Source organism: Nannobrachium achirus, assembly GCF_963921795.1.
Source record: "Nannobrachium achirus genome assembly, chromosome: 3".
In the NCBI taxonomy this organism is placed as follows: Eukaryota; Metazoa; Chordata; class Actinopteri; order Myctophiformes; family Myctophidae; genus Nannobrachium; species Nannobrachium achirus.
In genome coordinates, this window is record NC_137812.1 from 61,895,809 (window position 1) to 61,923,063 (window position 27,255).

The 27,255-nt window shown below is 42.5% G+C and overlaps 2 protein-coding genes across 2 annotated transcripts; both read right to left on the bottom strand.

The window, feature by feature from the left end:
- Window positions 1-555: 555 nt before the first annotated feature.
- Window positions 556-11,303, bottom strand: LOC308281820 (pyrroline-5-carboxylate reductase 1, mitochondrial-like). The gene is made up of 9 exons (XM_080722139.1): window positions 11,164-11,303; window positions 10,662-10,755; window positions 9,102-9,172; window positions 7,572-7,751; window positions 6,312-6,419; window positions 4,503-4,616; window positions 3,632-3,724; window positions 2,830-2,993; window positions 556-2,281 (listed from the first exon to the last, which is right to left on the bottom strand). Exons 2-9 carry the CDS (start codon window positions 10,726-10,728, stop codon window positions 2,110-2,112), a joined length of 969 nt encoding a protein of 322 aa, XP_080578265.1. The 5' UTR covers window positions 10,729-10,755; window positions 11,164-11,303; the 3' UTR covers window positions 556-2,109.
- Window positions 11,304-22,916: 11,613 nt separating this feature from the next.
- On the bottom strand, window positions 22,917-26,941 carry LOC308282365 (myeloid-associated differentiation marker-like protein 2; the record flags this gene model as incomplete). Its single annotated transcript, XM_080722711.1, has 3 exons — window positions 22,917-22,940; window positions 24,946-25,591; window positions 26,661-26,941. 3 exons carry the CDS (start codon window positions 26,939-26,941, stop codon window positions 22,917-22,919), a joined length of 951 nt encoding a protein of 316 aa, XP_080578837.1.
- Window positions 26,942-27,255: the final 314 nt, after the last annotated feature.

Consider the following 27,255-nt stretch of genomic DNA (forward strand, 5'->3'; position numbering starts at 1 on the left):
GCTGGTTTAGGTTGGCATGTAATGTAGAGAAGGCACACTGATCCTTAATTTGGTGCCAACGCACCATTTGATTTCAGGGCGCCATCTTCAGGCCTGTCTTTATACTGTGTCTAGGATAGCTCTTGCCCAGAGTTCATCCCTGACTTCTAGAGCAGGGGTTTTCAAAGTGGGTGACAGGGCACCCTGGGGTGCCGCGACGGCATTCCAGGGTTGCCACAAGATCATTTGATAATATTTGGACATACAAGGTTTCCACCCGACAACGACGATATGCTATAAATATAAGGTGCTGGGAGTGAAAATTATAATGTAGGGGTGCCTCGGATTAAAAAAAATATTTATGGGTGCCCTGACACAAAAAAGTTTGGGAACCACTGTTCTAGAGATACACTTCCTCCTTTTCTTCATAAAAGGACTACATACTGAACACTGGCAAAAAATAAAAAAAATAAAAATGAAATTCAACAGGGGAGTAGACATGACAGATTGTTTGAGTCAAAGGGTAGGGGGTAGAAAATAATAAAAACTAGCTTCTTAACAAAATGTTTTCATTCTGCAGCACATTTAATATTGACTTATTGTTGACAGGCAGACCACCTCAGAAGTGGATATGCCAAACAACACAACATGTAACATTATGAACAGTAGAAATATAAGCAACTCAATACAAATTACATAATTAGGACTGGGCTTTTCACATATATAAATATTTTAAATCAAAATATAGAGAGGATTACTTCAATACAAGTGTTTGGTAATAAGATTTAAACGTTTTCTACTAGCACTTTCAAGAAATGACATCACAACCCCTTCTCCAAAAGAAAACTAGATTACTGGAGTACTTTCATGAGCTCCAAGACCCACGTAATGTACAGACTAAAGGTTGTTGCACACTGCTGCGTTTTGTCCGTAAATAAAGAAATCAACCTCACATATTGTCGTTGTCGGGTGGAAACCTTGTATGTCCAAAACCTTTTGTTTTGCATTTGGCATTTTAAAAATGACTTACACTAGTGAAAACAGCCGATCTACAAGCACACAACGCCTCGTTGTGTGGCGGGGTGTAACCTGTATGATGAAGCAGGGCTTTGCTTCGCGAAGAAATTTACAAATTTGAAACTTGGATACGAGGTTTCCGCCCGACAGTGACGATATATCAATCACGTTTGCACACTGCCGCAGTGCCGCCCGTTTCGTATTTATTTTCGGACCACTGGGTTTCTTGCTCTCTCTCTCCTTGCCCTGAAAAACGCATTTCGTAAAGGAAAAAAAAAAAAAAACGCAGCAGTGTGCAACCAGCTTAAGACTGTCTTGTCGAATAAGTGAAGTGACTGACGTGAGGAACCAGCCAATGGCAAAAGAGTAATAAAGCTTGTGTTGACCTTGACACATGAAACAAGACCAAAAAGGTCAAAGGTGACATAACGTAAACAATACAGTAAGGCCAACAATTATCAAAAGTATGTATGAAGATCAAAACAATAAAAACTATCAAAATAGTTATTCAGTCTATATTACTTTCTTCATTAAGGGCATAATACTGCTGGCCAAAATGAACAATGAAAATTGTACCATCACAACCTTTCTGTAATCAAAACAAAGATATCTGCATAATGTGGCTTCATATTGTTTTTATGAAAAACACCTACCCTTAAAAATATAATGGTATCGCAGTCACCATCTGGTTCCTGTTCTGCCTCAGGATTCCAAGACGGCTCACTGGGCCATTATCAATAAATAGTTAACACACAGAGCCATAGACTTCACATCAAATAGGTAGACAGAGGATTTGTAAATGCCTCACTAGTGTGTCTATGGACAGCACGATCCTACATCACACCCGAAGGATATGAATCTGTGTATTGCACCCTGCATGTGATTGTAAGTGCCTGTGTTGTGAGAAAGGTCCCAGGTTAATTTGAATTTCTGCTTACTGTATGTACAACTAAAATCTGTGTTTGGCGTAGGGCTCTCAGACGCAAGATCGACATCTGTTCTGTTCATTTTTCAACTCTGTTTGTATGGCCATCTAAAATGTATATAGTTTCAAGTTGTTTGCAGTTTTCAAAGTGTGGTGTTAAAGTGTGTGCCAGGCTTCCCCTGTTCCTTTTAGTTCTTCTTCTTGACCACAGGGCCGCGGCTGTTGAAGAGGCTGATGCCTGACCTGCCATTAGTCGTGCCCGAGACAGTGACTCCAGGCTGCTGCAGCACCTGGTCCAATGTGGTCTTCTTAATGGCTGCGGGGGAGATGCGTTCCTGGTCTGCCAGATACTGCAGCTCACTAACAAAGCCAATACAAATAAAAGGTGAGAATTGAGGAAGTTTACATGTGTGTTTTGCTTGTTAACGCCAAAATAAACAGAACTGACTAAGTGTCAAAAAGGAAAAGATAATCAAATTCTCAGATGAAGTGCCCTAACTGCACAGATGTGTTGCACCCTTATGTTCGTAAGGACTTAACACAACAGGCAATGGCCAAGCAACGATAATCTTTTAAAAATAAGGCTCCCGACCTCTTCTGTGAGGTCGGGAGCCCTATCGTTGTATCTTGTCTCAAAAAGATAGAAATTACTTCTTGAAGGAAGATGTTTTGTAGGAAAATGACTTTGCCAATACTGAGACAGTACTTTGGGTGCATCTTAGGACCCTTCCACAAGTTTATAAAGTCAGCTCAAGATAGCATCCGTGTTAAATCTGTGATGTTAAATTCTATTTCTTTAGATTTACCTTGACACCCGGGTTCTTCTTATAAGGAATACAGTACATTTTAAATGTCCTCGTGTTTTAAATGTCCAAGTCATACAAGCAAACAGGAATTTCCCAGCTCACCGTGTTCTAATACAGGAAGCTTCCACGGCATTGATGAGCAGACTACGGAAGCCGCCGCTCTCCAGGGTGTGCAGGGCGAAGATGGTGGCCCCTCCAGGGGAGCACACGTTATCCTTCAGCTGGCCTGGGTGCTGATCCGAGTCCAGCAGCATCTTAGCTGCTCCCTTTAAAATGGGGTGGTGTGGGGGGGGGGGGGGGGTGGACGGTGGGATGAGATGAGGTTAGTTTAACTGGGTCACATATCTCAGAGGAGTCAGAAATACATCAGAGCCAGTATAACTGACCCGATCTGATACTGTGCCAAGTTTTCTAAGTAGAATCAGCCAGGTTCTGTGCCAACTATAAGACCTTGTGTCCAAGGGTATTTCATGAATACACCGAACACTCCTTCTCATGGATATAAATATATTAAGAACAAATTCTCTATTGTACGCCATTATATAAAAGCTAACCAAAGATATTATAACTATAATAATAACACAAGTGGCTGATCCTGGGAATGCCCTCAATCAATCTAATTTCAGATTTTTACATTGGTTCAAGGGACAAAATCAAACGCATCATATGTAACAAATTACAATTAATCAAAAATACAGATTTTACCAAGAACACCTTCACAAACCACAAATGAAGGAAAACAGGATAAAAAAAAAAAAAAAGATAATTTATTTTCCATCAAGCTGGATACACAAGAAGGTTTTTAGACCAAATTCCAGCAATTACCACCTGACAAACTGATATATGCACGCAATTAAAAATGTACACTGCAAGCCAGCCAGACAAACACACAAACACAACTGACCAGAAGAGCCTGAGCCCCAAGTATGTTTGCCAGTCTTCTGGGGAGGCCCATCTTCACTCCTCCATCAGCAAGGGCCTCCAGAGCCGTAAAAGCCTGTCAACGTATATCAACATCACCATCACTGTATAGCCAGTACAAGTTGTGTGTGCTTAAAGATAAATGAATGAGATTTGTACTGATGAAAAAGTACATCCATCTAGGATTTGTTTTCTACTGAAGTAATGTGTGCAGCCAAGTTAATTATTTAATGATCTATATCATTCAGGAATTTGTTTCCACCTCACATTAATCTCACGCAAAATAAATTATCATTCAAGATAGCTTTAAAGACACTTGTCACAATTGTCGCAGCTGACCACATGGGGGTAGTATGACAATGGCATTCTAAGGAAAATAAGGCCCTCCCGCAAATATCGCTTGGGCAAGTTTTGGACAAAGAGCGGAAGAGTAGTAGCAACAAGTGTGTTTTGCAGAAAATGCTAAACGGTGGAAAATCGAGATAGGCTGAAAAAGGTGTGGTCTAAGGGAATATGCGTCATGATCCAAGGAATCCAGGGAAACACCTTGATTGCACGACCCTACAGTTCAAGAGTTATAGGCCAAAATGTAAAGCAGGCCGGCCCGGTATAGCACCACCATGCATTTTGAAACATTTGCGGTGGAGTGTCTTCCTGGGCATGAAATGTGATGTGAAAAACAATCTCCGCCACCGGCAGAGATAACGCATCGATTCCTCCTCGTCTGATTCTAGATGTGGCTGCCCCACAATCCCTTTGTTTTGGAGATTACCAGGGAAGTCTCTTTAAATAGACAGGGCAGTGAACACATAGGCCACTCTATTCCCTCTTTCTGACTTCAGTCAGTCACTTACGTAGGCAGGTCCACTGCCGCTCAGTCCAGTGACGGCATCAATGAGGTCCTCCTCTACTTCAGTGCAGTAGCCCACACTGGACATCAGCTGCTCCAGTAGCTTGCCATCTTCCACCTAGAGGAAGGGAGACAAGCAGTTTAACAAGGCAGGCACAAAATAACAAGGCAGGCAAAAAAGAAAAAGTTCTGTCATTTGTATTCACTTTTCAGGGCTCTGACAAATTATCATTTAAATCCCTGGGTAGTTCAAACTGTACTAGCGGTGTCATATTTTTTTAATCCACGATTCGTTCTAAACCTCCGATTGGAAGGTGACGATTCAATCATTTTCATTCACCCCTGCTGTGCTTCCGTATTGAGTTGATCTGTAACCTAATTTAACTGGAACTATAGTTGCACTGACTCTGACCTCTAAGGACCTATCCAGGGAGGGTTTTCAAGGGCGCCTTGCTCTGTCACCCTTACTTGTTTTATTTTGATTTTTTGCACTGACCATTGGACACTTTGTTTGGCTCTGCACTATTGGGTTGTGTTAGTAGTAATGGGTTGTGTTAGTAGTGATGAGTATTTTGCTTGTGTTTGACAAATGGGTGAGATGTAGCACTGACTAGCATTGACTGTTACGGACACTTTTGTTTGGCACTGTATTGATAAGTTGTGCTTTAAGTATTGGTATTAGCTTTTTAAGTATTGCTATTACACTTATGAGCGTTGACTGTTTGGACACTGTATGTATATATACAAAAATGTGCTTTCAAAGTTGTGAAAAAACAGTATTCTCTTGCTATGAAAACTGGAGGAGTGTTCACTGAAGCTCAATGTGTGTATTTACCATGATGCACTTGGGTGGCAGAAAGTGCGTTTGTCTTTATATCATATGAATACAGGAATAGGGACTTCAACGGACTTGGTCAACAACAATGACCTTACCAATTCAATTGGTTAACAAACTGTAACATTTCCCACCCAGGTCTAAAAGCAGGTGCGTAGGTGAAACATGTACATTGAACAACAATAAAAGATAAGCAGCACACTGCCACTTGCAGGGTACACGCACGTAGGATCATATCAAAATATAAATTTACGGAATGCCTGTCTGCCGCCCGCCGTCTGTCCGCATGCTGAAATTACTGATACTAAACAGTTTTGCCGCCATGGTAAGAGCCGCATGCTGAAACAAGTCCCAACATCACTGACTGACATCACCATATGGGCATAAACGGGTGAAACAGTCTGCATGCAAACGTCACTGATATTAAACAGTGTCTCCACCATGGTAACAGCCGCATGCTGAAACAATGCCCAAATAATGTCTGTCTGACATGACGAAACAAGTGACCAAATTTGGAGGTGATTGACATCACTACAGTGCCCACATTTGGAGATGACATCACAAACTGGCCTGGACATGAACACCATATATGGGCATAAAAGAGAGAGATAAGATATCTCCATATGATGTATGGGCATGAAAGGGACACATGCAGACACAGACAGATGGATACAACGGGCATTGCACAACTGGACACCAATGGTCACCGGTCTGGGTTCTCCAACATCACTTCTGAGACTCCTCAGGGACATTCAATCCCTCATATACTGTGAGTGTGCACTCATATAATGTACTGTGCACACCCTCGGGCACAGGACTAGTATATTTAAAGCAACGTTTCAGTCACATACAAATTTCCTCAGTCATCATTTCGCACCTGACCTTGATTTGTTTGGCTGCCGACACAAAGACGTAAAGGGTCTTTCATTCATCTTTACCCCGAGTCCTGCATCTATCCCTCTCTCCCTCCTTCCGCACCTCTGCATGTGTTCCTGTGGCGTAGACGGTCGCCCCCTCTCTCACCACCACTGGCGTGTTAGTCATACACCTCATCACCCTGGGAGCTGGACGGTGCTGGAGCAGCTTCTGTGAGATGACAACGGGGTAGATACACAGGACAGAATGAGACAGGGCCTAATCAGGACCCTGCCGCACAGTGCCGTCTCTTCTTGGAAGCATGCCAATACATTTTTAATTGAATTGAACTTGAGATGGAGAGAGAGAAAACAAACATGTCGATAGGGACGCCTGGAAAGGAGACAGGGGGGGCTGTTGTGCGGCTCAGTCTCTAACAACAGATAGGCTAATTATGTAAATTGCTAAAAGAAGTTTGAGCAATTGTGGAAATGGCGGCTTAACAAAAGCATGAACAAAAGACAAAAAGAAAAAAACAACAACAGAGACCTGCAGGCAGACTCATCAAGTGTGTTTTTTTTATTCATATCTCTGCCGCCAGACTTGTGAAACTTCAGCAGTGCACCTGAGGTGGTAAGTGGGGGTGGGGGAGGGTGGACAGAGATAAATGTGGATAAAGAGAGTAAGCAGGAAACCAGTTGAAAAACGAGCGCAACGCCAGTTAACTCATTTCCTGCCATCCCCGTTGAAACCGGAGATTTCCTGGTGTACTGCACTAACATGTCCGTAGATCCCGGAAATTTAATTAGCTTTAATCATTATCAAACAATTAAAAGTATGATCGCTGTATATAGCCGATTCCGACTCTTTAGGCCCGCCTCCTAACTGTATCCGGCCATATTTCCTGTTTTGACCGGATCTAGGTTTCCATATCCGGTCTGAGGCCGCGTCATAGCTTCGCTCCTATAGGTTTGCATTGTAAACAAAGGAAGGAGCTGCACGGCCATAACATCATCTTTTTTCACACAGTTTTTTTTTATTTGGAAGCTGTTTGATTCTTTTACCCGCATGGCATATGATCTGCGCACATATCGTCTGCTATGTGCGCGACGTGCCCTCGCAGGAACATAGCGCACAGCTCTGCGTTTTACATGAGTTTTTCTGTAAACAGCGGCAGATACAGCCTGACAACGGATATTTCTTTTTCCAATGGGATTGTTTTTTTCGAAAGCTGCGGTCCGGTCTGCAACGCTGGTACATGTTACATGCACAGATCGTGCGCGATGCGTGCACGTGCCCACGTTAAGGACAATTTGGCAGTTGCCGAGTTCAGGCAGAGAAAAGTTAAGACAAGAGTAGAGAGCGAAAACAGTTAAAGCTGACCTTCTCTATGGAGCTGATGGTGACTCCTGCAGCACAGGACACTATGAGGTGACGGTCCTCGATGTCAGGTCCAATTTCATCCAGGACGAAGGGGATGATGTGGGGCTTCACCGCTAGGAACAACACGTCACTCTTACAGACTGCCTCCTTGTTACTCGTAGTCAGGTTCACTCCCATTTTCTACAAGTTGACAAAAATAAATAAAAAGAGTGGCATAGTATCAGCAGCAGACACTTTATTGAAGAAACTTATTTCTGTCATGGCTGATCACATCAAGTCACACAGCAACATCATAATGTACTGATGATAACAGGTTCTCACATGTGCTCCCATAACAGACCAAGAGGGAATTTAGAATAATGAAGAGAGATAATATAGACTGCATATAGATATCTCTCTCTCAGAGGTCGTGCTAGGGTTTATCGGACATCTGATAAATATAACAGATATAATCATTTTCAATGCATGAATGGCAAGCAGGTGCATAAAAGTTGCCAAGAACCGTTAAAGCATTTAATGTGGGACTGAAATGTAAGGGAGTAGGCTAGAGAAATTAATTACAGATTCATCTTGCACAAACAATTATCTAAATAAGGCTTCAATAGCAGATCATGTCTGTGTGCGCAACGATTTCTCAACAACATGTTGTAGCATTCGTTTTGCCAACACCCTTTTCTTTTGCAGAATAATGAGCAATAAAAGCCAGGCCTGTTGCCAGTTGATTGGTTTATCTGCATGGCAAGCATGATGGTCGCAGTAGTGCTTTGGGGGCCGGACGCGACCGGACGCCGTGTGGCCGGAAATATTTCCCCACATGCACGCGCACGGATGGCACCGAACGGTGCACGAGCGTGTAAACGTGTGCATACCCCCCGCGAGAGCCGCGACAACACCCCACCCCGCGATAACTACAAGCAATACTTTAATCAGTGGCTACTACTTTGCATAACAGGTTTCTAGTGGTGAATGTGTGAGCGTCCTCAAGCCTCTATTCATATGGATATATAGCCTACTTAGGTTTCCAGCTGTGACTGCATACATGTGCATGTGTCGATGTGTGTGTGTCCTCATCCATTACTGTGGTAGTGTTTGAGATTCGTTCAATTAAGGCAAACTTTGTTTCTCTAGCCTACTGCAGCGCTGTATTTTCTAAATGAATTTAAAGAAAGTAGAACATAAAATCTTAAGTAACAATGCAAATGTAATTAAGACTAGAAAACTATTGTTTTACCACCATTAGATCTGCTGACATCCTTTCTATCTAAATAGCCTCTAGAGGCGCGTGCACACGCGTGCACGTGACGTCAATAAATGACCGTCCGCCCGGAAAAATAAATCCCAAAGCACCACTGGATGGTCGTATGGTGCATAAACCATAAAAACTAAGAAAGGAGTATAGAAATGGACTGAGGAAGAGGACAATTAAACAGAACGCGGTGAATAACTTGACACACACACACTTCCAAGCTTTACATTCTCAGACACCACAAATCAGACTGCTGCATTTCCTGCATCAACTCGTCTTCTCACCCTTAATCCAGCAACGGTAGGCAGGTCTGTATCTGGACAGCTGGCTGTGATCCTGTTTGTGGCGATGACCCCTGGAGTGAGACGAGAGGAAGACAATAATAAAAATAGTTAATGACAGTCAAGACCTGGATATAGACAAGGAATGCTGCCCTCACAACGTGTGTGTGTCAAATCTGTACACCACCACGGATAGGCAGACATTGTTTTTATGTTTATAAATAATGGCATCATGAGCCAACATTGGGCGCTGTGAAATGTTGGGTGGCGCCGCTGGCGCGAGTAAATATTTTTGATTGATTGATTGAATAAATTGTTAGGCAGAAATGTAAACACTAACAGCACAAGGTACTGTCAGACATTTAGGCTAAAAGGATAACACAAAAGTCCAGGGGCCAGTTGCACCACCAGAACGTAAGTTCTGCCCTAAGTTAGGGAGTAAAGTCCTTACTAGAGGCTTAGTAACTACTAGTTAGTTTGTAACTAAGTGAGTTACTAACAGGTGTTGCACCACGACTTCTTAAGGCATAACGTAACTAGTAATGTGTAGACTGTTCCTAAAGTAATATATAGTCGCATAGCTCCCGAATCCAATGAAAACGAACTGTTTCTAGTAAGGAAATAAAGCTTGTATCGTCTTTTGTCAACAGAGACCTCCGTCTCTCCACTGGCATGTGCAGTACAGTTAGTAGCCTACACAAGTCATTGATATGCGTGCACAGGGCGAGCGCATCCCTGCGCAGCGCACTGCCCTGCAAACGGATTGAATCACAAATTATTGGCCTCATACATTTTCCCCCGTTGTGAAGTAACGCAGGGCAACGCATATTTGGAGACACAGGGGAAGAAAGTGCACCGTTCAATTAGCTGTTGTGCTGTATATGCAGTGGTTGAAAAGTACTCAAATTAATTAAAAAAGTATCAATCCTGCAATATAGAAATACTCTATTAATAGCAGACACATCGTGAGCTTGTAGATCGGCTATTTTCAAATGGCCGAAATGTATATAGGGCTTAATGTATGTTTTAAACATATGGGTCGTTTCATTGTTGAATTAATTAAATTGCCGATATAATGCTGTCTGCCACGTTAGTAGTGTAGTTGCTCTACTCCCATAGAGATAGGTTACTTAGTAAAGACTTAGTGCTGCCCAAGGGGTGGTGTAAATATTTAGTTGTTACTTAGAGATACGTAAGAACAAATGTGTGTGGTGCAACACCTGACATTTTAGTAATGCGTAAGTCTTGACTTAGAAACCATTTACGTTACAACTAGGCTACGTTATAACTTAGTAACAGCTGGTGCAACCCCGCCCAGGAGACTTGTTTCCATTGTGGTCCCATCTATGTATTCAATTCATCAATCAACATAGCATATAATAACACAATATATAGGCTATATTATTTTGTTCCGGTTTCTTTGATGTGATGATGATGATGATGATGATGATGATGCGTGACGTTATGCTACGTCTCATGTGTTGCCATGCCCATGCAGGTGGTATGTCTTCATTTTTGTTAAACAATGACTTATTCAGCAGGGTGTAGTAACCACTGACTCACCTGCAGCAGTGAAGCCCTTCACCAGTGCGTGAGCCAGCTGGCCCGCTCCGATGAAACCGACGCTCATCTTGTTAGGATGTGCGACTTATTTGCCCTACAAACCAAATAAAAAAAAAGACGAGGTCATTGTCATTCAGACATTTCAAAGGGTCTACTAATGCTTTTTTTTAGGCCTATATTCATGTCCGCTATCACGCTATGCCTAACTATGCAACAACAAAACAAAAAAAACATTATTTTGCATTCCATGTGGCTATTTATTAAAAGGATACCAATACTACTCTAACCTTAGTTAGATTGCAGGAATTTTAACAGCAAAGAAGTGATCATTGATGCTAGCAACTAGCAAGCTAATGTTGACCACCAGTCCACCACCTAAACTCGATTGTCCACCACCAACCCATGCTAGCCTAGTGCTGCTAACCTAGCTTGGCTTGACCACCACACAGCACATTTATTGAATTACGATAGTAAATCATGTCAAGGTGATGATGATAGTTACCTCCAGATGTTCTTCCAACTCTTGTGTCTTTTGGTCGACTTTTGCGTGGTTGCCGCTGTTCTCCCCCGGTCACTGCGGTCAGTGAATGAAAGAAACCATGCAGTCCTCTCCACCACTTTCTGTGTCAACGTGGCTTCCTCCTTTACTCAAAGGTAGAGGTGGGACGTTCGCGAATGAATCGAGTTCTTTGAACGGCTCTTTGAAATGAACGATGGGATCCGGTTCGCAGAAGGGAGCCGTTCCTTTTTAAATGCAAAGTGGTGGGGAAAAAGTAGGCTACTCGAATTTACTTACAGTAAGTAAAAGTATCGATACTGCAATGTTGAAATACTCTGTCTCAAGTCAAATAGAACTTCGGAATTCAAAATGTAAAGTAGGCTATACGTATTGGTATCAAAATGTAGCCTACATAATTAAAGTACCAATAGTAGAATGTCCCATTTCATTGATTGATTGATTGATTGAAGACTTTATTAGAAGTTTGCATAGGAAAAGGTACAGTTTCATGACGGTACAGTTCACTGGTACAAGGTAAGATCCTAGAAAAGACTAAGCTTATTTCCACAGGAAATCATTTAAGTATCTCATATAACATTGAATGACAGACGAATAGAACACAGTACTATGCAGTAGATATAAAGAAAATAAAATGGAAGAACAAAAAAAAAGAAAACAGTAAGTCTAAACAAACAGTAAGTAGGCCTATAGTTTTCCAATAAAGTTTATTGGAAAAAAATAACGTTTTCCAATAAATAAAATGTAGAAAAATCATTAGAAAATAGCAGATCTACAAGCTCACTGAGCTAGATCGTCTATTTTAAATGGCAGAAATGTATAGACCTATATGGCAAAAATGTAGTAGCCTAATTTGTAATCATAAATTCATAATCAAAATCTACAAAGTAACTAAAATGAGCCAGTCTTTTGAACGGCTCTTGTAAAGGAACGGATCCCAGAGATCCGGCTCACTTTAAAGAACCATAAATCCCATCTCTACTCCGAGGAAACTCCACACTCTCGCAAAGTGTGATCGACGGGAGGTTAGCCAATCACCAAAGATACAAGGCTTGCTCGGCCAATAGCAAGTCACTCCTCCAATTTAGGGCGGGGTTTTGCAGTCAACCACTCCCCCCTTGGCATCAGTAACAGCAGAAGTCAAGTCCATTCTGGGAGAAATGTAGGTCAAGACTATGACCATGAACGTTATAAAGTGGGTTATGTTTGTTTTGGCAAGGCCGGGAAGTTCACGCAACGCCTATTCAAACAGTTTTGTGTGTCCATCTGCCATAGTAGTGTCAGTGTGTGTTCAAGATTAGTGTGTCATGATTAATGTGGTTTAACACAGCCCTATTGTATAGTAGGCCTACACCAGAGTCGTGTATATTAAATACTAATTATAACAATAATAAGAGTATGTAAAAAAATACACTATTTTTTACATAATTTGTATTATTGTTATTATCTTACAATAATAATACTATTACTATAATAGTATTAGGCTATATACTATAATACTATTTTTACATATTAGGCTATTATAATTTATTGTTATTGCGACCGTAGGTCGGAGATTAGTATGTGAACGGTCAGCTTGTCCGTATGTATCTCTGTCTGTCAGTCACGTCTGACACTGTGGTTCTATAGGGTTTGCCGCTCTGACATCACGCTCTGGCTTCACTGTGATGTCACAGACAGTAACAGAATCCCTTTTATGCCAATATATGGAGATCCCTGATGTCATCATTATTAAGCCCATATCTAACAGGACTTCATATGGGAATGCCCATATATGGAGGCTACATCGGCCATATACCACACAACGGCTGGTTCTACAGACAGGGATCTCCATGTATGGGCATAAAAGGGTATGATGTCAGATGTCATAGACATCATAGGACTTTCACATAACAAATAACTAGCATGTTTGGGCTCTCACAGCATATCTCCGTATACATGGATCTCCATATATGGGTAACAGGGGTCTCCATATATAGGTAACTGGTCCGATATACATCACTGGCCAGATGGCCTAGAATTGTTTGCATGTCACCCTGATGCGTCTCACTAGTATTATTATTATTTATGCTACACACTCTCTCGCTCTCTCTCTCTCTGTGCTGCTTGGAGCACAGGTCTCTGCCAGGCTGGGTTGCCTACCCAGGGCCCGCAAACTTGTGTTTAGCTAGGATCGGTCAAATGGTGGCGCTATAACTGGCTAAATAAATACAAAATCTTCCTTGGCCTGCTGGGTGCAGTTTCCACCGATTGGGCATGTTGTGCAAATAGAGCATCGCAGCGGAAGTGGAGTGGTTTACTGGTCCCACTAAAAAATCTCCCATTCATTTTTCCCATAGACTTTTACAAAAATATTTATAACAATTATGTTAAGCCTAGAACCAAGCCATCCAGGATTGCAGTGAATCATGACCATAAAACCTTTGATCCTATGTGAAAACATATTTTAATATTAAATTATTTGATATACTTCATTTAATAACTACCCTTTGTTTAGCGATTTTCAAAATGTTCTTTTCATAGAAACAAAGGTTTTATGGTCATGATTCACTGCAATCCTGGATGGCTTGGTTCTAGGCTTAACATAATAGAGGCCTATCTGGGCCCGCCCCTTTCCCCCCTCCACCTGAGCGGCAGCCATGATGGAGTTACTGCTGCAGCAGTGTGTGTCTATGTCTATGTCTATGGAGATGGGACTTTTAATGAAATTAGTCATTACCAGTCCCATCTCCATGATATTTAGATCTAATTCCTTCGCCAGTTCCATCCGCATGATTTGTAGATCTAATTCTATGAGTCCCATCCCCATGATTTGTAGGTCTAATACCATCGCCAGTCCCATCCTTATGATTCGTAGATCTAATTCTGTCTGTTCCATCTCAATTATGTTTAGGTCTAATTCCATCGCCAGTTCCATCCAAATGATTTGTAAATCTAATTCTATGAGTCCCATCTCCATGATTTGTAGGTCTAATTCCAACGCCAGTCCCATCCTTATGATGTGTAGATCTAATTCTATCTGTTCCATCTCAATTATGTTTAGGTCTAATTCCATCGCCAGTTCTATCCGCATGATTTGTTGATCTAATTTTATCAGATCCATCCCAATGATTTGTAGATCTAATTTCACCACCAGTTCTATCCTTATGATTTGTAGATCTAATTCCATCAGTCCCATCTCAATTATGTGTAGGTCTAATTCCATCGCCAGTTCCATCCACATGATTTGTTGATCTAATTCTATATAGTTCCATCCTCATGATTTGTAGATCTAATTCTATCGCCAGTCCCATCCTTATGATTTGTTGATCTAATTCTATCAGTCCCATCTCAATTATGTTTAGATCTAATTCCATCGCCAGTTCCATCCCCATGATGTGTAGGTCTAATTCGATACATTCCCAACTCCATGTTCTTTAGATCTAATTCGATAGTCACATCCCCATGATTTGTAGATCTAATTCCATCGCCAGTTCCATCCCCATGATGTGTAGGTCTAATTCGATACATTCCCAACTCCATGTTCTTTAGATCTAATTCGATAGTCACATCCCCATGATTTGTAGATCTAATTCCATCACCAGTCTCATCCTTAAGATTTGTAGATCTAATTCTATCAGTCCCATCTCAATTATGTTTAGGTCTAATTCCATCGCCAGTTCTATCCACATGATTTGTAGATCTAATTCTATATAGTTCCATCGTCATGATTTGTAGATCTAATTCCATCACCAGTCCCATCCCCATGATGTGTAGGTCCAATTCTATCGCCAGTTTCATCCGCATGATTTGTAGATCTAATTCTATCAGTCACATCTCAATTATGTTTAGATCTAATTCCATCGCCAGTTCCATCCCCATGATTTGTAGGTCTAATTCGCTACAGTCCCATCCACATAATTCATCTGCTTACAATAAATGTGACAAATCTCTGTGAGTATGTATGTATGTATGTATGTATGTAATCCACTTATCTCGAGAAACGTTCGTCCCACCGGCTTCAGATTCGGCACATGAATTAGATCTACAAATCATGTGGTTAGAACTAGCAATAGAATTAGACATACAAATGATAGGGATGGGACTGGTGATGGAATTAGATCTAAAAATCATTGGGATGGATCTGATAAAATTAGATCAACAAATCATACGGATAGAACTGGCGATGGAATTAGACCTAAACATAATTGAGATGGAACAGATAGAATTAGATCTACAAATCATAAGGATGGTACTGGCGATGGAATTAGACCTACAAATCATGGAGATGGGACTCATAGAATTAGATTTACAAATCATTTGGATGGAACTGGCGATGGAATTAGACCTAAACATAATTGAGATGGAACAGACAGAATTAGATCTACGAATCATAAGGATAGAACTGGTGGTGAAATTAGATCTAAAAATCATTGGGATGGATCTGATAAAATTAGATCAACAAATCATACGGATAGAACTGGCGATGGAATTAGACCTAAACATAATTGAGATGGGACTGATAGAATTAGATCAACAAATCATAAGGATGGGACTGGCGATGGAATTAGATCTAAACATAATTGAGATGGGACTGATAGAATTAGATCAACAAATCATAAGGATGGGACTGGCGATGGAATTAGATCTACAAATCATGAGGATGGAACTATATAGAATTAGATCAACAAATCATGTGGATGGAACTGGCGATGGAATTAGACCTACACATAATTGAGATGGGACTGATGGAATTAGATCTACAAATCATAAGGATAGAACTGGTGGTGAAATTAGATCTAAAAATCATTGGGATGGATCTGATAAAATTAGATCAACAAATCATACGGATAGAACCGCTCAGGGGGAGGGGGGAAAGGGGCGGGCCCAGATAGGCCGTTCGTGAAAGTCTAGGAAACGGGATATTTTTAGTGGGACCAGTAAACCACGCCCACTGCATGTTTAGGGGCAAACACAGGTGTTATGTTTAGGGGCAAACACAGGTGTTTTGATCAGAGTATAACATTAGTTCTATCAAACAATTGAAACACCTGTGTTTGCCCCTAAACATGGCCGCTGTAGGACCACAATTGCCACACTCTATCCACAAGTTTCCCCGGGAGTTTACTGGAGACTATCAGGACCAAACTTCCGGGTTTAAGAGCAGACATACAAGCTCACGTCGCGTCGCAGATGCAACCCGTTGTGAGCTTGTAAATCGGCGGCGGAAGCTCGATGCAGACGTCTGCGCAATGCACTATGGGGCGTTGGAAACTCGTGGATAGGGGCTATACGGTTCAAGAGTTATAGGCCAAAATGTGAATCGGCCTGTTATAGCGCCACCGCCACCATGTGGCCAATGTGAAAGATGTATGGTGGCATTTCCTCCTTGGCCTAGTTGAAATGTGCCTGCAAAGTTGCACGGTATGTAATCATATTTATGATTTGCATTTTGTTCAAAATGGGCCACTCATGTAAACCTTGGAATATGAAAAATCCAGTGAGTGTGTGCATTCCGTTTCATGCCGATCGGTCCGACAGTGCCGGAGATTAGCTGTACAGTGTACACTACAAAAAAATGCATGGGTACCCAAGTCTAGCTTTACGGACTGACACGCACACGCAAACGCAAACGCACACGAACACAGACATATAGTTACTGTATTACGTAGGAAAGGTTACCTTGGGATAAACCTTTGAAACAAATGGCAGCAGTATTTCAATGTTTTGCATTTACTTTGAATAAAACCTTTGGGACAAACAGAAGCACTTTTTATCAAATGTATTTAAAATTGGGTGGTCTCTCTCTCTCTCTCTCTCTCTCTCTCTCTCTCTCTCTCTCTCTCTCTCTCTCTCTCTCTCTCTCTCTCTCTCTGAAGTGAGGTTCAGTATGACAAGAATTTCAGTCAGCTATGTATCTGAACAGACACCAGCATACTGTATTCACATTGAAGGAAGAGAGAGAGAGAGAGAGAGAGAGAGAGAGAGAGAGAGAGAGAGAGAGAGACAGACAGACAGACAGACAGACAGACAGACAGACAGACAGACAGACAGACAGACAGACAGACAGACAGACAGACAGACAGACAGACAGACAGAAAGAGAGAAGGAGAGAGAGAGATATAAACAAGTCTTTCTGTGTGAAGAGTTAAAAGCATCAGGATGAGGTTAGTAAGGTTACACTGTAAGAGTATCTGGATGGAAGTCATAGAGATGACATAGAGAGGTATATTGCCTTCGTGGAATCGTGGTCATGATCATAGGTGACGTGTTTCAGATAGACTATGGAGCGATTCTGCACAAGGATTCCTTACTCAAAAAGATCCAGAGCATTCAAATGAATCAAATAAGCCAAATAAGCCTGTGTCTATAAATGAGATCTAGATTTTAATGGATAAAATGGATATGACAATATATATTTAGAAGTTCCTATACTTTCTGCCCTGGGTGGGCTGAGAATGTACTGTACAAGACTACAAGTAGTGATATATCAATGTATAACAGCACATGCACGTGTACAATAACCCATATTAGAATCCACAAGAGGGCTTTCATAAATGGTGGCTTGTAAAATATTCCATCCATTTTCTTGTGGTTTCATTAAGAGACTGTGTCACTGTATAATAAAACATGAATAACGGAACACGAGGTGTCTGTACGATTAATGCCTCTGAGATGTACACGTCTTGCAACAGATCTGTTTGATATAGGGTTTATTACAGTACAATACAGCTGTTTGAGGTATAGGTGTTATGTTTCTGTTATTTAGTTGTAGGTGCCTAAACGTTATGCATCAGAAAGTCCTTGTGCCTGCACCCTGCCCTGTTACTATTGCAAAACATACATCACTTACTTTCAGCACAGAGAAATAGAAAGCTCTTCCAACTCAATGACGAGTGCCCATTTCAATATTGATGAACTTCGATGCAAATTCAGCAATTTGAATATAAAATCAGTAAAACATTTGACGGGACCAAAGGTGGACAGGGACCCTGTATTTGAATGATGTTATTCAAAAAGCTCTGTGTAGCCTAATGTTTTTTGTTCTCCCATTTGATTTGACAGAATCTAAATAAGCTAGACTTGGATAGCGAGTACACTAATGAGGCATAGAACACAGCTTGGCTTCCTATTTTATCCCTGGGTAGTTCTCTAATGCATGCTCTTGAAATTTGTCGGGAACTAGGCCTATACTGCCTGTCAGTTTGAACGCAAGATGTGCCCTGTGAACATTTTAATGGACTTTACCACCTTCCCCCCCTATCTGTCAGTCTCTAATGCCCACACCCCGCCCCCATGCTATGCCATGCCATGCCATGCTAAAATTACACTCCATTAGAAACCACATTCCGTTTATTTCCTCTGTTGGCTATATGAATGCCTACTGAGGGATTGCAAAGACCAGTGTCTATATATACAGCAGAATGTATGGCCTGGGGTCGCTTTCCAAAAGCACCAGCTGTTGTTACACTGCACTTTTTTCTGTCAGCTGGGAGAAGTGACAAAGTGACATGATTTAAGCCTCCATAGTTTTGAACCATTGAACCATTTGAAACAGCCCAGACAGTGCTATTGACTTCTGCATTTTCGTTATCTTTTACATTTGATGAATATCAATGCAAAAGGGCAGTCATAGCTGATCGCTGTCAGATTTTCTACTCCTATTTGTTGTTGTTGGGGAAAATAGAGATGTTACCAGGGACGTGCTGGCCATTGGGAAAAGCGGGACAACCCCCGAACGGCCGGTTCATTCCCGGCCGGTCCAGGCCGGCCATTAGGAAAAAATTAAAAATAAAATGTCGGCCCTCGTTCCATTTTGGGGGCTGGGCAGCCAACAAAGTATATCGTCACACACAACCTCGTATCTCCAAGTTTCAAATGTATACATTTTTTCGAAAGCAAAGACCTCTTTCATGATACAAAAGAGGTCTTTCACGATCTACAAGCACACAACGCCTCGCACTGGTGCGAGGCGTTGTGTGCTTGTAGATCTGCTGTTTTCACTAGTTTAAATCATTTTTAAAATGATAAATACAAAACAAACGGTTTTGGACATACAAGGTTTCCACCTGACTACGACGAAATATAACTCAAGAAAAAAAAAGAAAAAAAAAAAGAATGAGGGCCTCTCCAACTCTTTTTCCTGGGCTGAATCAGGGGCCCAGCATGTCCCTGGATGTTACCTCTACCAGTGTTGGACAAAGTACTCAAATCCAGCACTGGAGTGAAAGTATAATTACTCCTGGACAATATTACGCAACTACAAGTGAAACTTGCCCTGTCAAACTTTTACTTTGTACTGGAGTACTTGCTTTTAAAAAAACCTAATACATTGCTATAATGAAATTTAGACATTTTCCCCAACAATCTAAGATTTTCCAGAAATGTTATATAGCAAATAGGCCTATAGCGAAAATAGCAGATCTACAAGCTCAGAGCAATGTTGTTACTGTCCACTATTGGTCAGATGGCCTCCTCCAATAAGATGTTGAAGAAAATAGAGATGTTGTCATAAGCAGAACGACAGCACAGTGAGCATGCAGGGACCCATACGAAGACAATTTAGGTAAAACGTCCACGGTGATTTGTTGCTTGCAGTGATTAGGGACCAGACGTGTAGGTGTGTGTGTACCTGCCTGCGTGCGCTGTATGTTCAAGTGTGTGTGTGTGTTTGTGTGTGTGTGTGCGTGTGTGTGCGCGCGTGCGTGTGTGTGCGTGCGTGTGTGTGTGTGTGTGTGTGTGTGTGTGTGTGTGTGTGTGGAGAGAGTGAGAAAGAAGCAGCCTTGTCAAGTGAGAAGTTGTGCATACCTAATGCCTAGAGAATCTCTTCCAGGAGCTCACCTGTCTCCCTCCTACAGTCTGAGAAGAGAATGAGTGAGAGAATCGGCAGAATACCAAAGAGAAGCAAACCAACAGAGGGAAGACATGTGAGTTTTCAGTGCTGTGATGCTGCTAAACCAAGGACTCCCACAGCACCTGTCTCACAGAGAAAGAAACCACATGTGCCATTCAGAAAGAGATGAGAAAAAAGTACTGTCTTCACGAAAACGGTTAGAGAGAGCAGATATGGTTAGAGGTCATCACTGTCGGGCAGAAGCCTCGTATCTCCAAGTTTCACATTTGTACATTTTTTCGCAAAGCAAAGCCCTGCTTCACCATACAAGGCTGTTGCCCAAAAGTAGAGAGAACAGCAGATCTACAAGCACACATCGCCTCGCGGTGCGAGGCGTTGTGTGCTTGTAGATCATGGGTTTGACGGTCTGTCATTCCACAGACTGGCTAATATCATAGAACTGATGGCGACATTTTGAAGTGCTCTGCCATTCAACTGACTTCTTTGTAATTAAAGCCACTTAAAGAAGTATAAAATTCGCAAACAGCTAGGCTGCTAATTGGGCCTAAATGTATGCAAATTGGTCAGTTAGGAGAACTTAGGAGTAGGACCCAGTAGGGCCGGGCCTTAATTTTCAGGCCCGTTGAGAACTCTAATCCTGGACAATTTATTTGTCAAGAACAGATGCTAAATGGGGAATAGCCAGTCTGGACGGAGGACTGTGACTGGACCAGAGAAGGACATGCCATGAAGGAAGTAAAGATTGCTCTGTGACATGGCTTTCAGAGGATGGCTTTCGCTTTTGGCTCTGTGATATTCAGCAGGAGCCTGGACAGCAAGCGGAAAGAGAGAGAAATATGTACTGTGGTGTGGTGGAGTTAGAGCTTCGTTCATAGAGCAGGGGTCTTCAACGTTTTCAGGACCCCAAAGTTGAGAGAGAGATGAAGCAGGGACCCCCACAGCCTTCTCATAGATTCCATATAGTTTCATCGTTTGACAGCACGATCATCGGTGTATTTTAGACTCATGTCAATTTGTGTTTTCAGATATTTAACCACTTGAGCCGTCATTACCTAATAAACTTGACCTTTCACTCTGCTCTTTTTACCCTCTACACCAAAGCTCTTTGCCAAAAATAGCCGATCTACAAGCTCACAACGCTTCGCAGCGTGAGGCGTTGTGAGCTTGTACATCTGCTATTTTTGGCTGAAGTTCTCAGAATATGGACGTTAAGGTTCAAGTGGTTAATATAAAAAAGGAGAAAAAAAAGTTTCTATCACACAAAGATTTGGAGGACCCCTGGCCTGTAGTAACTTTGAGGACCCCCTAGGGGTCCCGGACCCCCTGTTAAAGACCCCTGTTATAGAGGAACTACTGTTTGGAACTACGTTTTATCAGAAAATATCAAAGCAACACACAAACGCACACACGCGTGCACAAATGGAGTATGTCTGTTTTCTTATAGCATGATATGCATACAGTACTATAAGTACTTTAAGACTGCCCTTGGTTTGGCTCATCTTCCCTAGTAGAGACCTCAGACAGAAAGAGAAAAACACACAAAATGATGTTTTCATCAACGCCGCAGTTTATTTACAACTACAAAAAAACTGCATGAAATCCCTTCAGAATTACCCATCGTCTGCTTGTGGCTTCATGTTATCTATTTAGCTTGAACAAAAGTTGGCAGATTATTTCATAAGGGAATTCTCTGCAACATAATTGGGCAGAAACCTTGTATCTCCAAGTTTCAAATTTGTATGTTTTTTCGCAAAGTAAAGCCCTGCTTCATCATACAAGGCCGTCGCACAAAGGTAGTGAAAACAGCAGATCTACAAGCACACAACGCCTCGCACCCCGCGAGGCGTTGTGTGCTTGTAGATCGTCTGTTTTTTGGGCTTTTTATACCTTTATTCTATAGGACAGCAGACCGACAGGAAATGAGGAGAGAGATGGGGAATGACATGCGGCAAAGGTTGTCCGGATCAGGAATCGAACCGGCGACGCCAGCAGGCATCACAGCCTAGTATGTGGTATGCGCCCTGACCACCAGGCCAGCGGGCACCCCCGTGGATCGGCTGTTTTCACTAGTTTAAATCATTTTTAAAACGATAAATGCAAAACGAAGAGTTTTGGACATACAAGGTTTCCACTCAACAACGATGAAATACAACAGTGGCATGCTGTGTAGTTTCAAGCACAACTCCAGATTTGGGTATACAAGAGCGGCCAAATGGTCCTGGATTCATGTTTGAGCCCCAAGGCTGTTGCTGTGCTGTGTGTGTGTTGATTCAGGGGCTTCCTATGGACTTTATTATAATACAAGTATTGTATTCACAGACGTGACTCAAGGGCCCAACACACTCTGATCCTGGATTATAGAGACCACAGGAGGGATGGGACTCTCTGAGCTCTTGGAAGAGTGATTGGAGAGGGGGGCGTCAATTGGGTATGGCAGGGGTATGCAGCTGCCGTCCAGGGGGGAAAATAAAAGTTACCTTTAAATATAAATCCATGAATGTCTCTTTGTCTATCTGCGCTGGTTATTATGTTGTTAAATTACAGTAAAATAACTACAAATACAACTTTTTACAAAATGGTCACTTTAACAAGGTATTATAATTATATTCTCCACACTTGTATTCTCCCCAGCTTGACAAAATGGTAAATTCCCAGGTTCCGCAGGTCAGCTGCACAGGTGCAATGCATTATTGTGGCACCAGGCTGCCATATCCAGCCCAAGAAAGCGTAGAAACCTGTGTAAAAAACTTTTACACATTTCTTTTTTCAGACATTGTGAAAATAGTCGATCTACATGCTCACAACGCCGTTGTGAGCATGTAGATCTGCTATTTTCACAATAGAACCGTGTTATCCAAAATGTAATGCCTATATTTTCCATGAGGACTTCCATCTTTGCCATACCCTAGCTTTTGCTGAACTGACGCCTCTGGGGTTCATGGAAAGATAGAGAAGAGACACAGGAGAGGACATGTAAGAAGAGTGAAACAAGGAAATTAAAGTCGCAATCCAGGACTAATTATAATAACTAAAACTTTATTCTAGTACAGTAATACAATATAACTAGCACAACTGCAGTGGTTGGAGATGGTCTTAGTGCTCTTCTGATGAATTTAGACTGTGTTTTGATGGCAACTGAGAACGCTATACAGCTTCTCAAGATAGTGCAGCAGATTAATCACTTTGTAATGCAAGTACGAAGGCCTGCTCTTAGGCCTGTCATAATTATTACATCATCGTCTAATCACAATTATTTGACATAATCGCAATTATTTTGTCATAATCGTCATAATCGTTTCCCTGTTGAACAATGTTCATATAGTTTCAGACATTTTCAAAAATAGTGGAAACAGCAGATCTACAAGGTCACAACGCGTCGCGATGCTACAGATTGCAACTTTAAGGAGTATAGAGAACAGAGGGACGGAGAAAGTACAGGAGGAGGTATACGTGAGCACATGGAAGAGGAGGGGACGTGAAAATGTGCAAACCTTTCAGATCTCGTTATAGAAAGAGAGAGACAGAAGGACAGGGAGAATGAACGATAGCGCGAGAGGGTCAAGTAGAGAGAATGAAAGATAATAGGAGAGATAGGAGGCAAAGAGAGACAGAGAAAAAGAAATAATTCAAAAGAGAGTGAGAGGGGGAGAGCGAGAGAGAGAGAGAGAGAGGGGGGGGGGGAGGAAGGAAGGATAAAGGGAAGGAGAGAGAGGTGGGGAGCTGAGCTGGCCAGATCTCTCTTTACTGTTTGTCCCTGGGAGAAGATAGAAGTGCTGACAGAGGGGCTTCAAGCAGCTGGCATGCTACTGGGACCACTTTCTCTCCTTTACTTCTGAAGGGTGGAGGGGTTGTCTAGGACACTGGTTCCCAAACTCCAGACCCAAAAGAGACATTTGGTGTCTCCCCAGGTACCCAAACTTGTGAAAATACTGTAGCAGATATACATGGGATATTTACACATGGGAAGCAAGGTATAATCTAAAGTGTGTGTGTGTGTGTGTGTGTGTGTGTGTGTGTGTGTGTGTGTGTGTGTGTGTGTGTGTGTGTGTGTGTGTGTGTTTGTGGGGCGTGGCATGGAGGGGAACCTGAGAATTGAAAATGTAGGTGTGTATGCAGGGCCGGATCTAGGCATAGGCAAGGGGGGAGCAATGTCCCCCCCCAAATGCCCTGTCTGCCCCACCAAACATGTTGGCATGCAAAAATCTAAAATTTCAAAAATATTAAACTCTTTGAAATGTTATGCTAAAACTTGGTATATGGATAGATAAACTGATAAGATATTAGAGAGAGAGATAGATAGGTGTAAGACCTTCGCGGCATGGGCTGGAGGTGACCCCCCTATCATTTCTTCCTGCCCCACCTAGTGCTAAAGGCTAGATCCGGCCCTGTGTGTATGGCTTCAAGTGGGGCCCCTGGCTGGTTGGGTGTGGCTGGCTGGGCGGACCCAGAGCCTTGTATTAGTGAGTTCTGCCAATGCAGGGTCAGAAACAGCACCTGTCATGTGGTTCATGTAACTCGAAATGTCACTTTTCCCTCATAGACTCCAATGCATTCTGTAAACGTCCGGGTTCACGCTTTGTCACTATTCGCCAATAGATGTGTATGTAGAAGACCTGGCCCCATGAAGTGACGGAGGTGGCACGACTCTCCAATAGAGGGCTCTGGGTGGAACCATTTGTCTCTCTCCATGTATGGGGCAGGCAAAGTTCAACGGGTAAGATACCTCCCTGGGGTGTGGCAGAGGATGTCTGAATTGTTCTGTATTTGGGTCAAGTGGTGCCCTTATGATTGAGCCTCTATGTCTGTAAATATATTATGCAATTAACAATAAAGTCAATAACAAAAATCACTCTATTATCCATGTAATGGCAGAATTGCACGCTGCGAAACAAATGTTCTTTTTGAAGTGGCACAGTTTCCATTCACTGCTATACCCGTGGACGAGCAGAGGTCTGCGAGGAGACAAAGCGTATCCTCTGGGAGTAGATCAGGTCTGTCACATACAGCCCCAGGTTAACAAATGAGAACACCGCCACCACTAGCTTACTATCCCAGGGGCACGTGCCTCGGGGGCAAGATGACGGTCGCCATGGAGACCCGTATTTGCTGTCAAAGCAGAACACCGTCCAGATCACGGACGCGCTGAGGTAGAGCAGAACAGCCAGGAGGGTATAGACCACCACGAAGCGCTCAAACGGCAGGAAACGCACGGCCGCGGTCCTGCCGCATACAGTGAGGACCACCACCAACGTGGTCAGAGCGAAGCAGAGAGCATAGACGACGAGGCAGAAGATGGTGGCGGCGAAGCGGCCATACTCGCTCCCGTTGGCCAAAGCTCCGAAGATGATGCAGGCCACAAAGCCTTGGACCACTTTGAGGAGGCCGGAGACGGTGGCCATGTAGCCCACGACCGTCTGGCCCGGCCTGGCTCGGGATAGGACCACCTCGGCTCCGTAGGCCAGGGAACCGGCGATGGAGCAGACAGTGACGGCGATGCGGAAGTCTCTGACCTCACAACCCGCGTAAGGGCATTCCACGCGGACAAAGTAGAGTGGATAGACCACAGAGGCTGTCACATACCTGTGGTTGGAGACAGAGAAGTATTGGGTGAGGAAATGAATGGATGGGAAAGAAGTTGCTGTTTAATCAGACCTTTCATGTGTAAACGTTAGTCTCTATAGAGTCTATAGACTACTATCATATCATAGCATGCCAACCAATTTTAATATAACATATTTTATAGAGTTTTACAGGTGACTGTTGCTGAACCCATACCTACACAACCACATTAACACATTAGTTTTAACTGGAGCAGTGGTGGACAGTAGAACATTTACTTTAGAACTGTATATAAGTAATTTTTTTCAGTATCTGTAATTTACTTGAATATATATTTTGGTAATACTGACTTTCACTTCACTACAAGACAAATATTGTACTTTTGACCTGCAGCACTATGTAACTTGATGAATAAAATGTAATTTTGTCCAATCTGTATGTTAATACAATATTGGGGTGGTTGTATTTTGTCTCTCTGCTCATCTATTGAGACATTTAAATTGTGTCACAGGAAATTCACACGAATTTTGATATGACAGCCAAGATTCAATTTATCCCAGCAGGCAGGCTCTATTAGCTTAATGGTAAAAAAAGGGGAAACCACGTTCAAATCCGGGGTAGAAGAGGAAAGTTACATAGTGCAGTTTTAACTTGAGGAAGATTTTGACTGAGCAACTTTCACATATATAGTTATGATAATATCTTATTATTTACAAGTATATACTTTGACTCAGTCTCAATTCCTGGGGTTGAGCACTTTGTCCATGACTGACTGTAGCAATAGACGTGCATAGAATGTTAGAGAGGCAGGGGCTGACATTTCTAAAAGGGCCTTTTGGTGAAAATATCGATGAATATACAATGAGAGGGCAATTCTTTCAACATAAGATCCTGCATTCAAGTTCAGGAGAGTTTGGATAAGGCAATTATCTTGAACGCTGCCTTCAGGTATGGCATGGAAAGGGGGCATTTGCATGTCTTTCACCATAGTAAAAACTGCATTTGTGGTCTGGAGAGGGCACTTTTTACAGACTGATGAAAGGGCAGGGGGCTCAAGCCCCATTTGATGCCTGACTGTAGCAATACTTACATGAGCGTGGCCAGGGCAGCGAAGGCCACAGTCAGGTTGTCCCAGGACACCCGCAGGCAGCTGTGGAGACGCGTGGCATCCAGGAAGAACACCAGGGTGGTCACAGCGAAGCAGAGGCACCACACCGCCATGCAGAACACGCCGTATGATCCGCTGTAGCCAGCACTGTGAGTCACCATGGCAACCACCGCACAGCCCAGAGCTAATTGACAGAGGCGAGCTGCACCAAGAGGCGAGCAAACCGCACTCTTGTTGAGGTACGGGCCTCCCTGCGAGTCCATGGTCTTGCAAAGTCTGCGCCTTGAGAGAGGGAACTCCCACAGACAGCCCAGATGGTCTACCTCGGGGGGGGCAACGTCAAGTTGCCGGAATCCAATTAGTCAGGCCGGTCCCGAGTCTCACTGGTACTGGTAGTAAAAGATTGAGTTCAGTCCAGGCTTTGTAATTTGGTAATTTGGCATAAGTCCTTTTTCTTTGTTACATGTAGTTTTATCTGTTATACTTGTGGTCACACACATATCACGAGGGCAATAGTTACATTCAAATCAAAATCCCTATTTTGTCTAGGACTTTTCTAAAGTCCTCTATTTCTTTT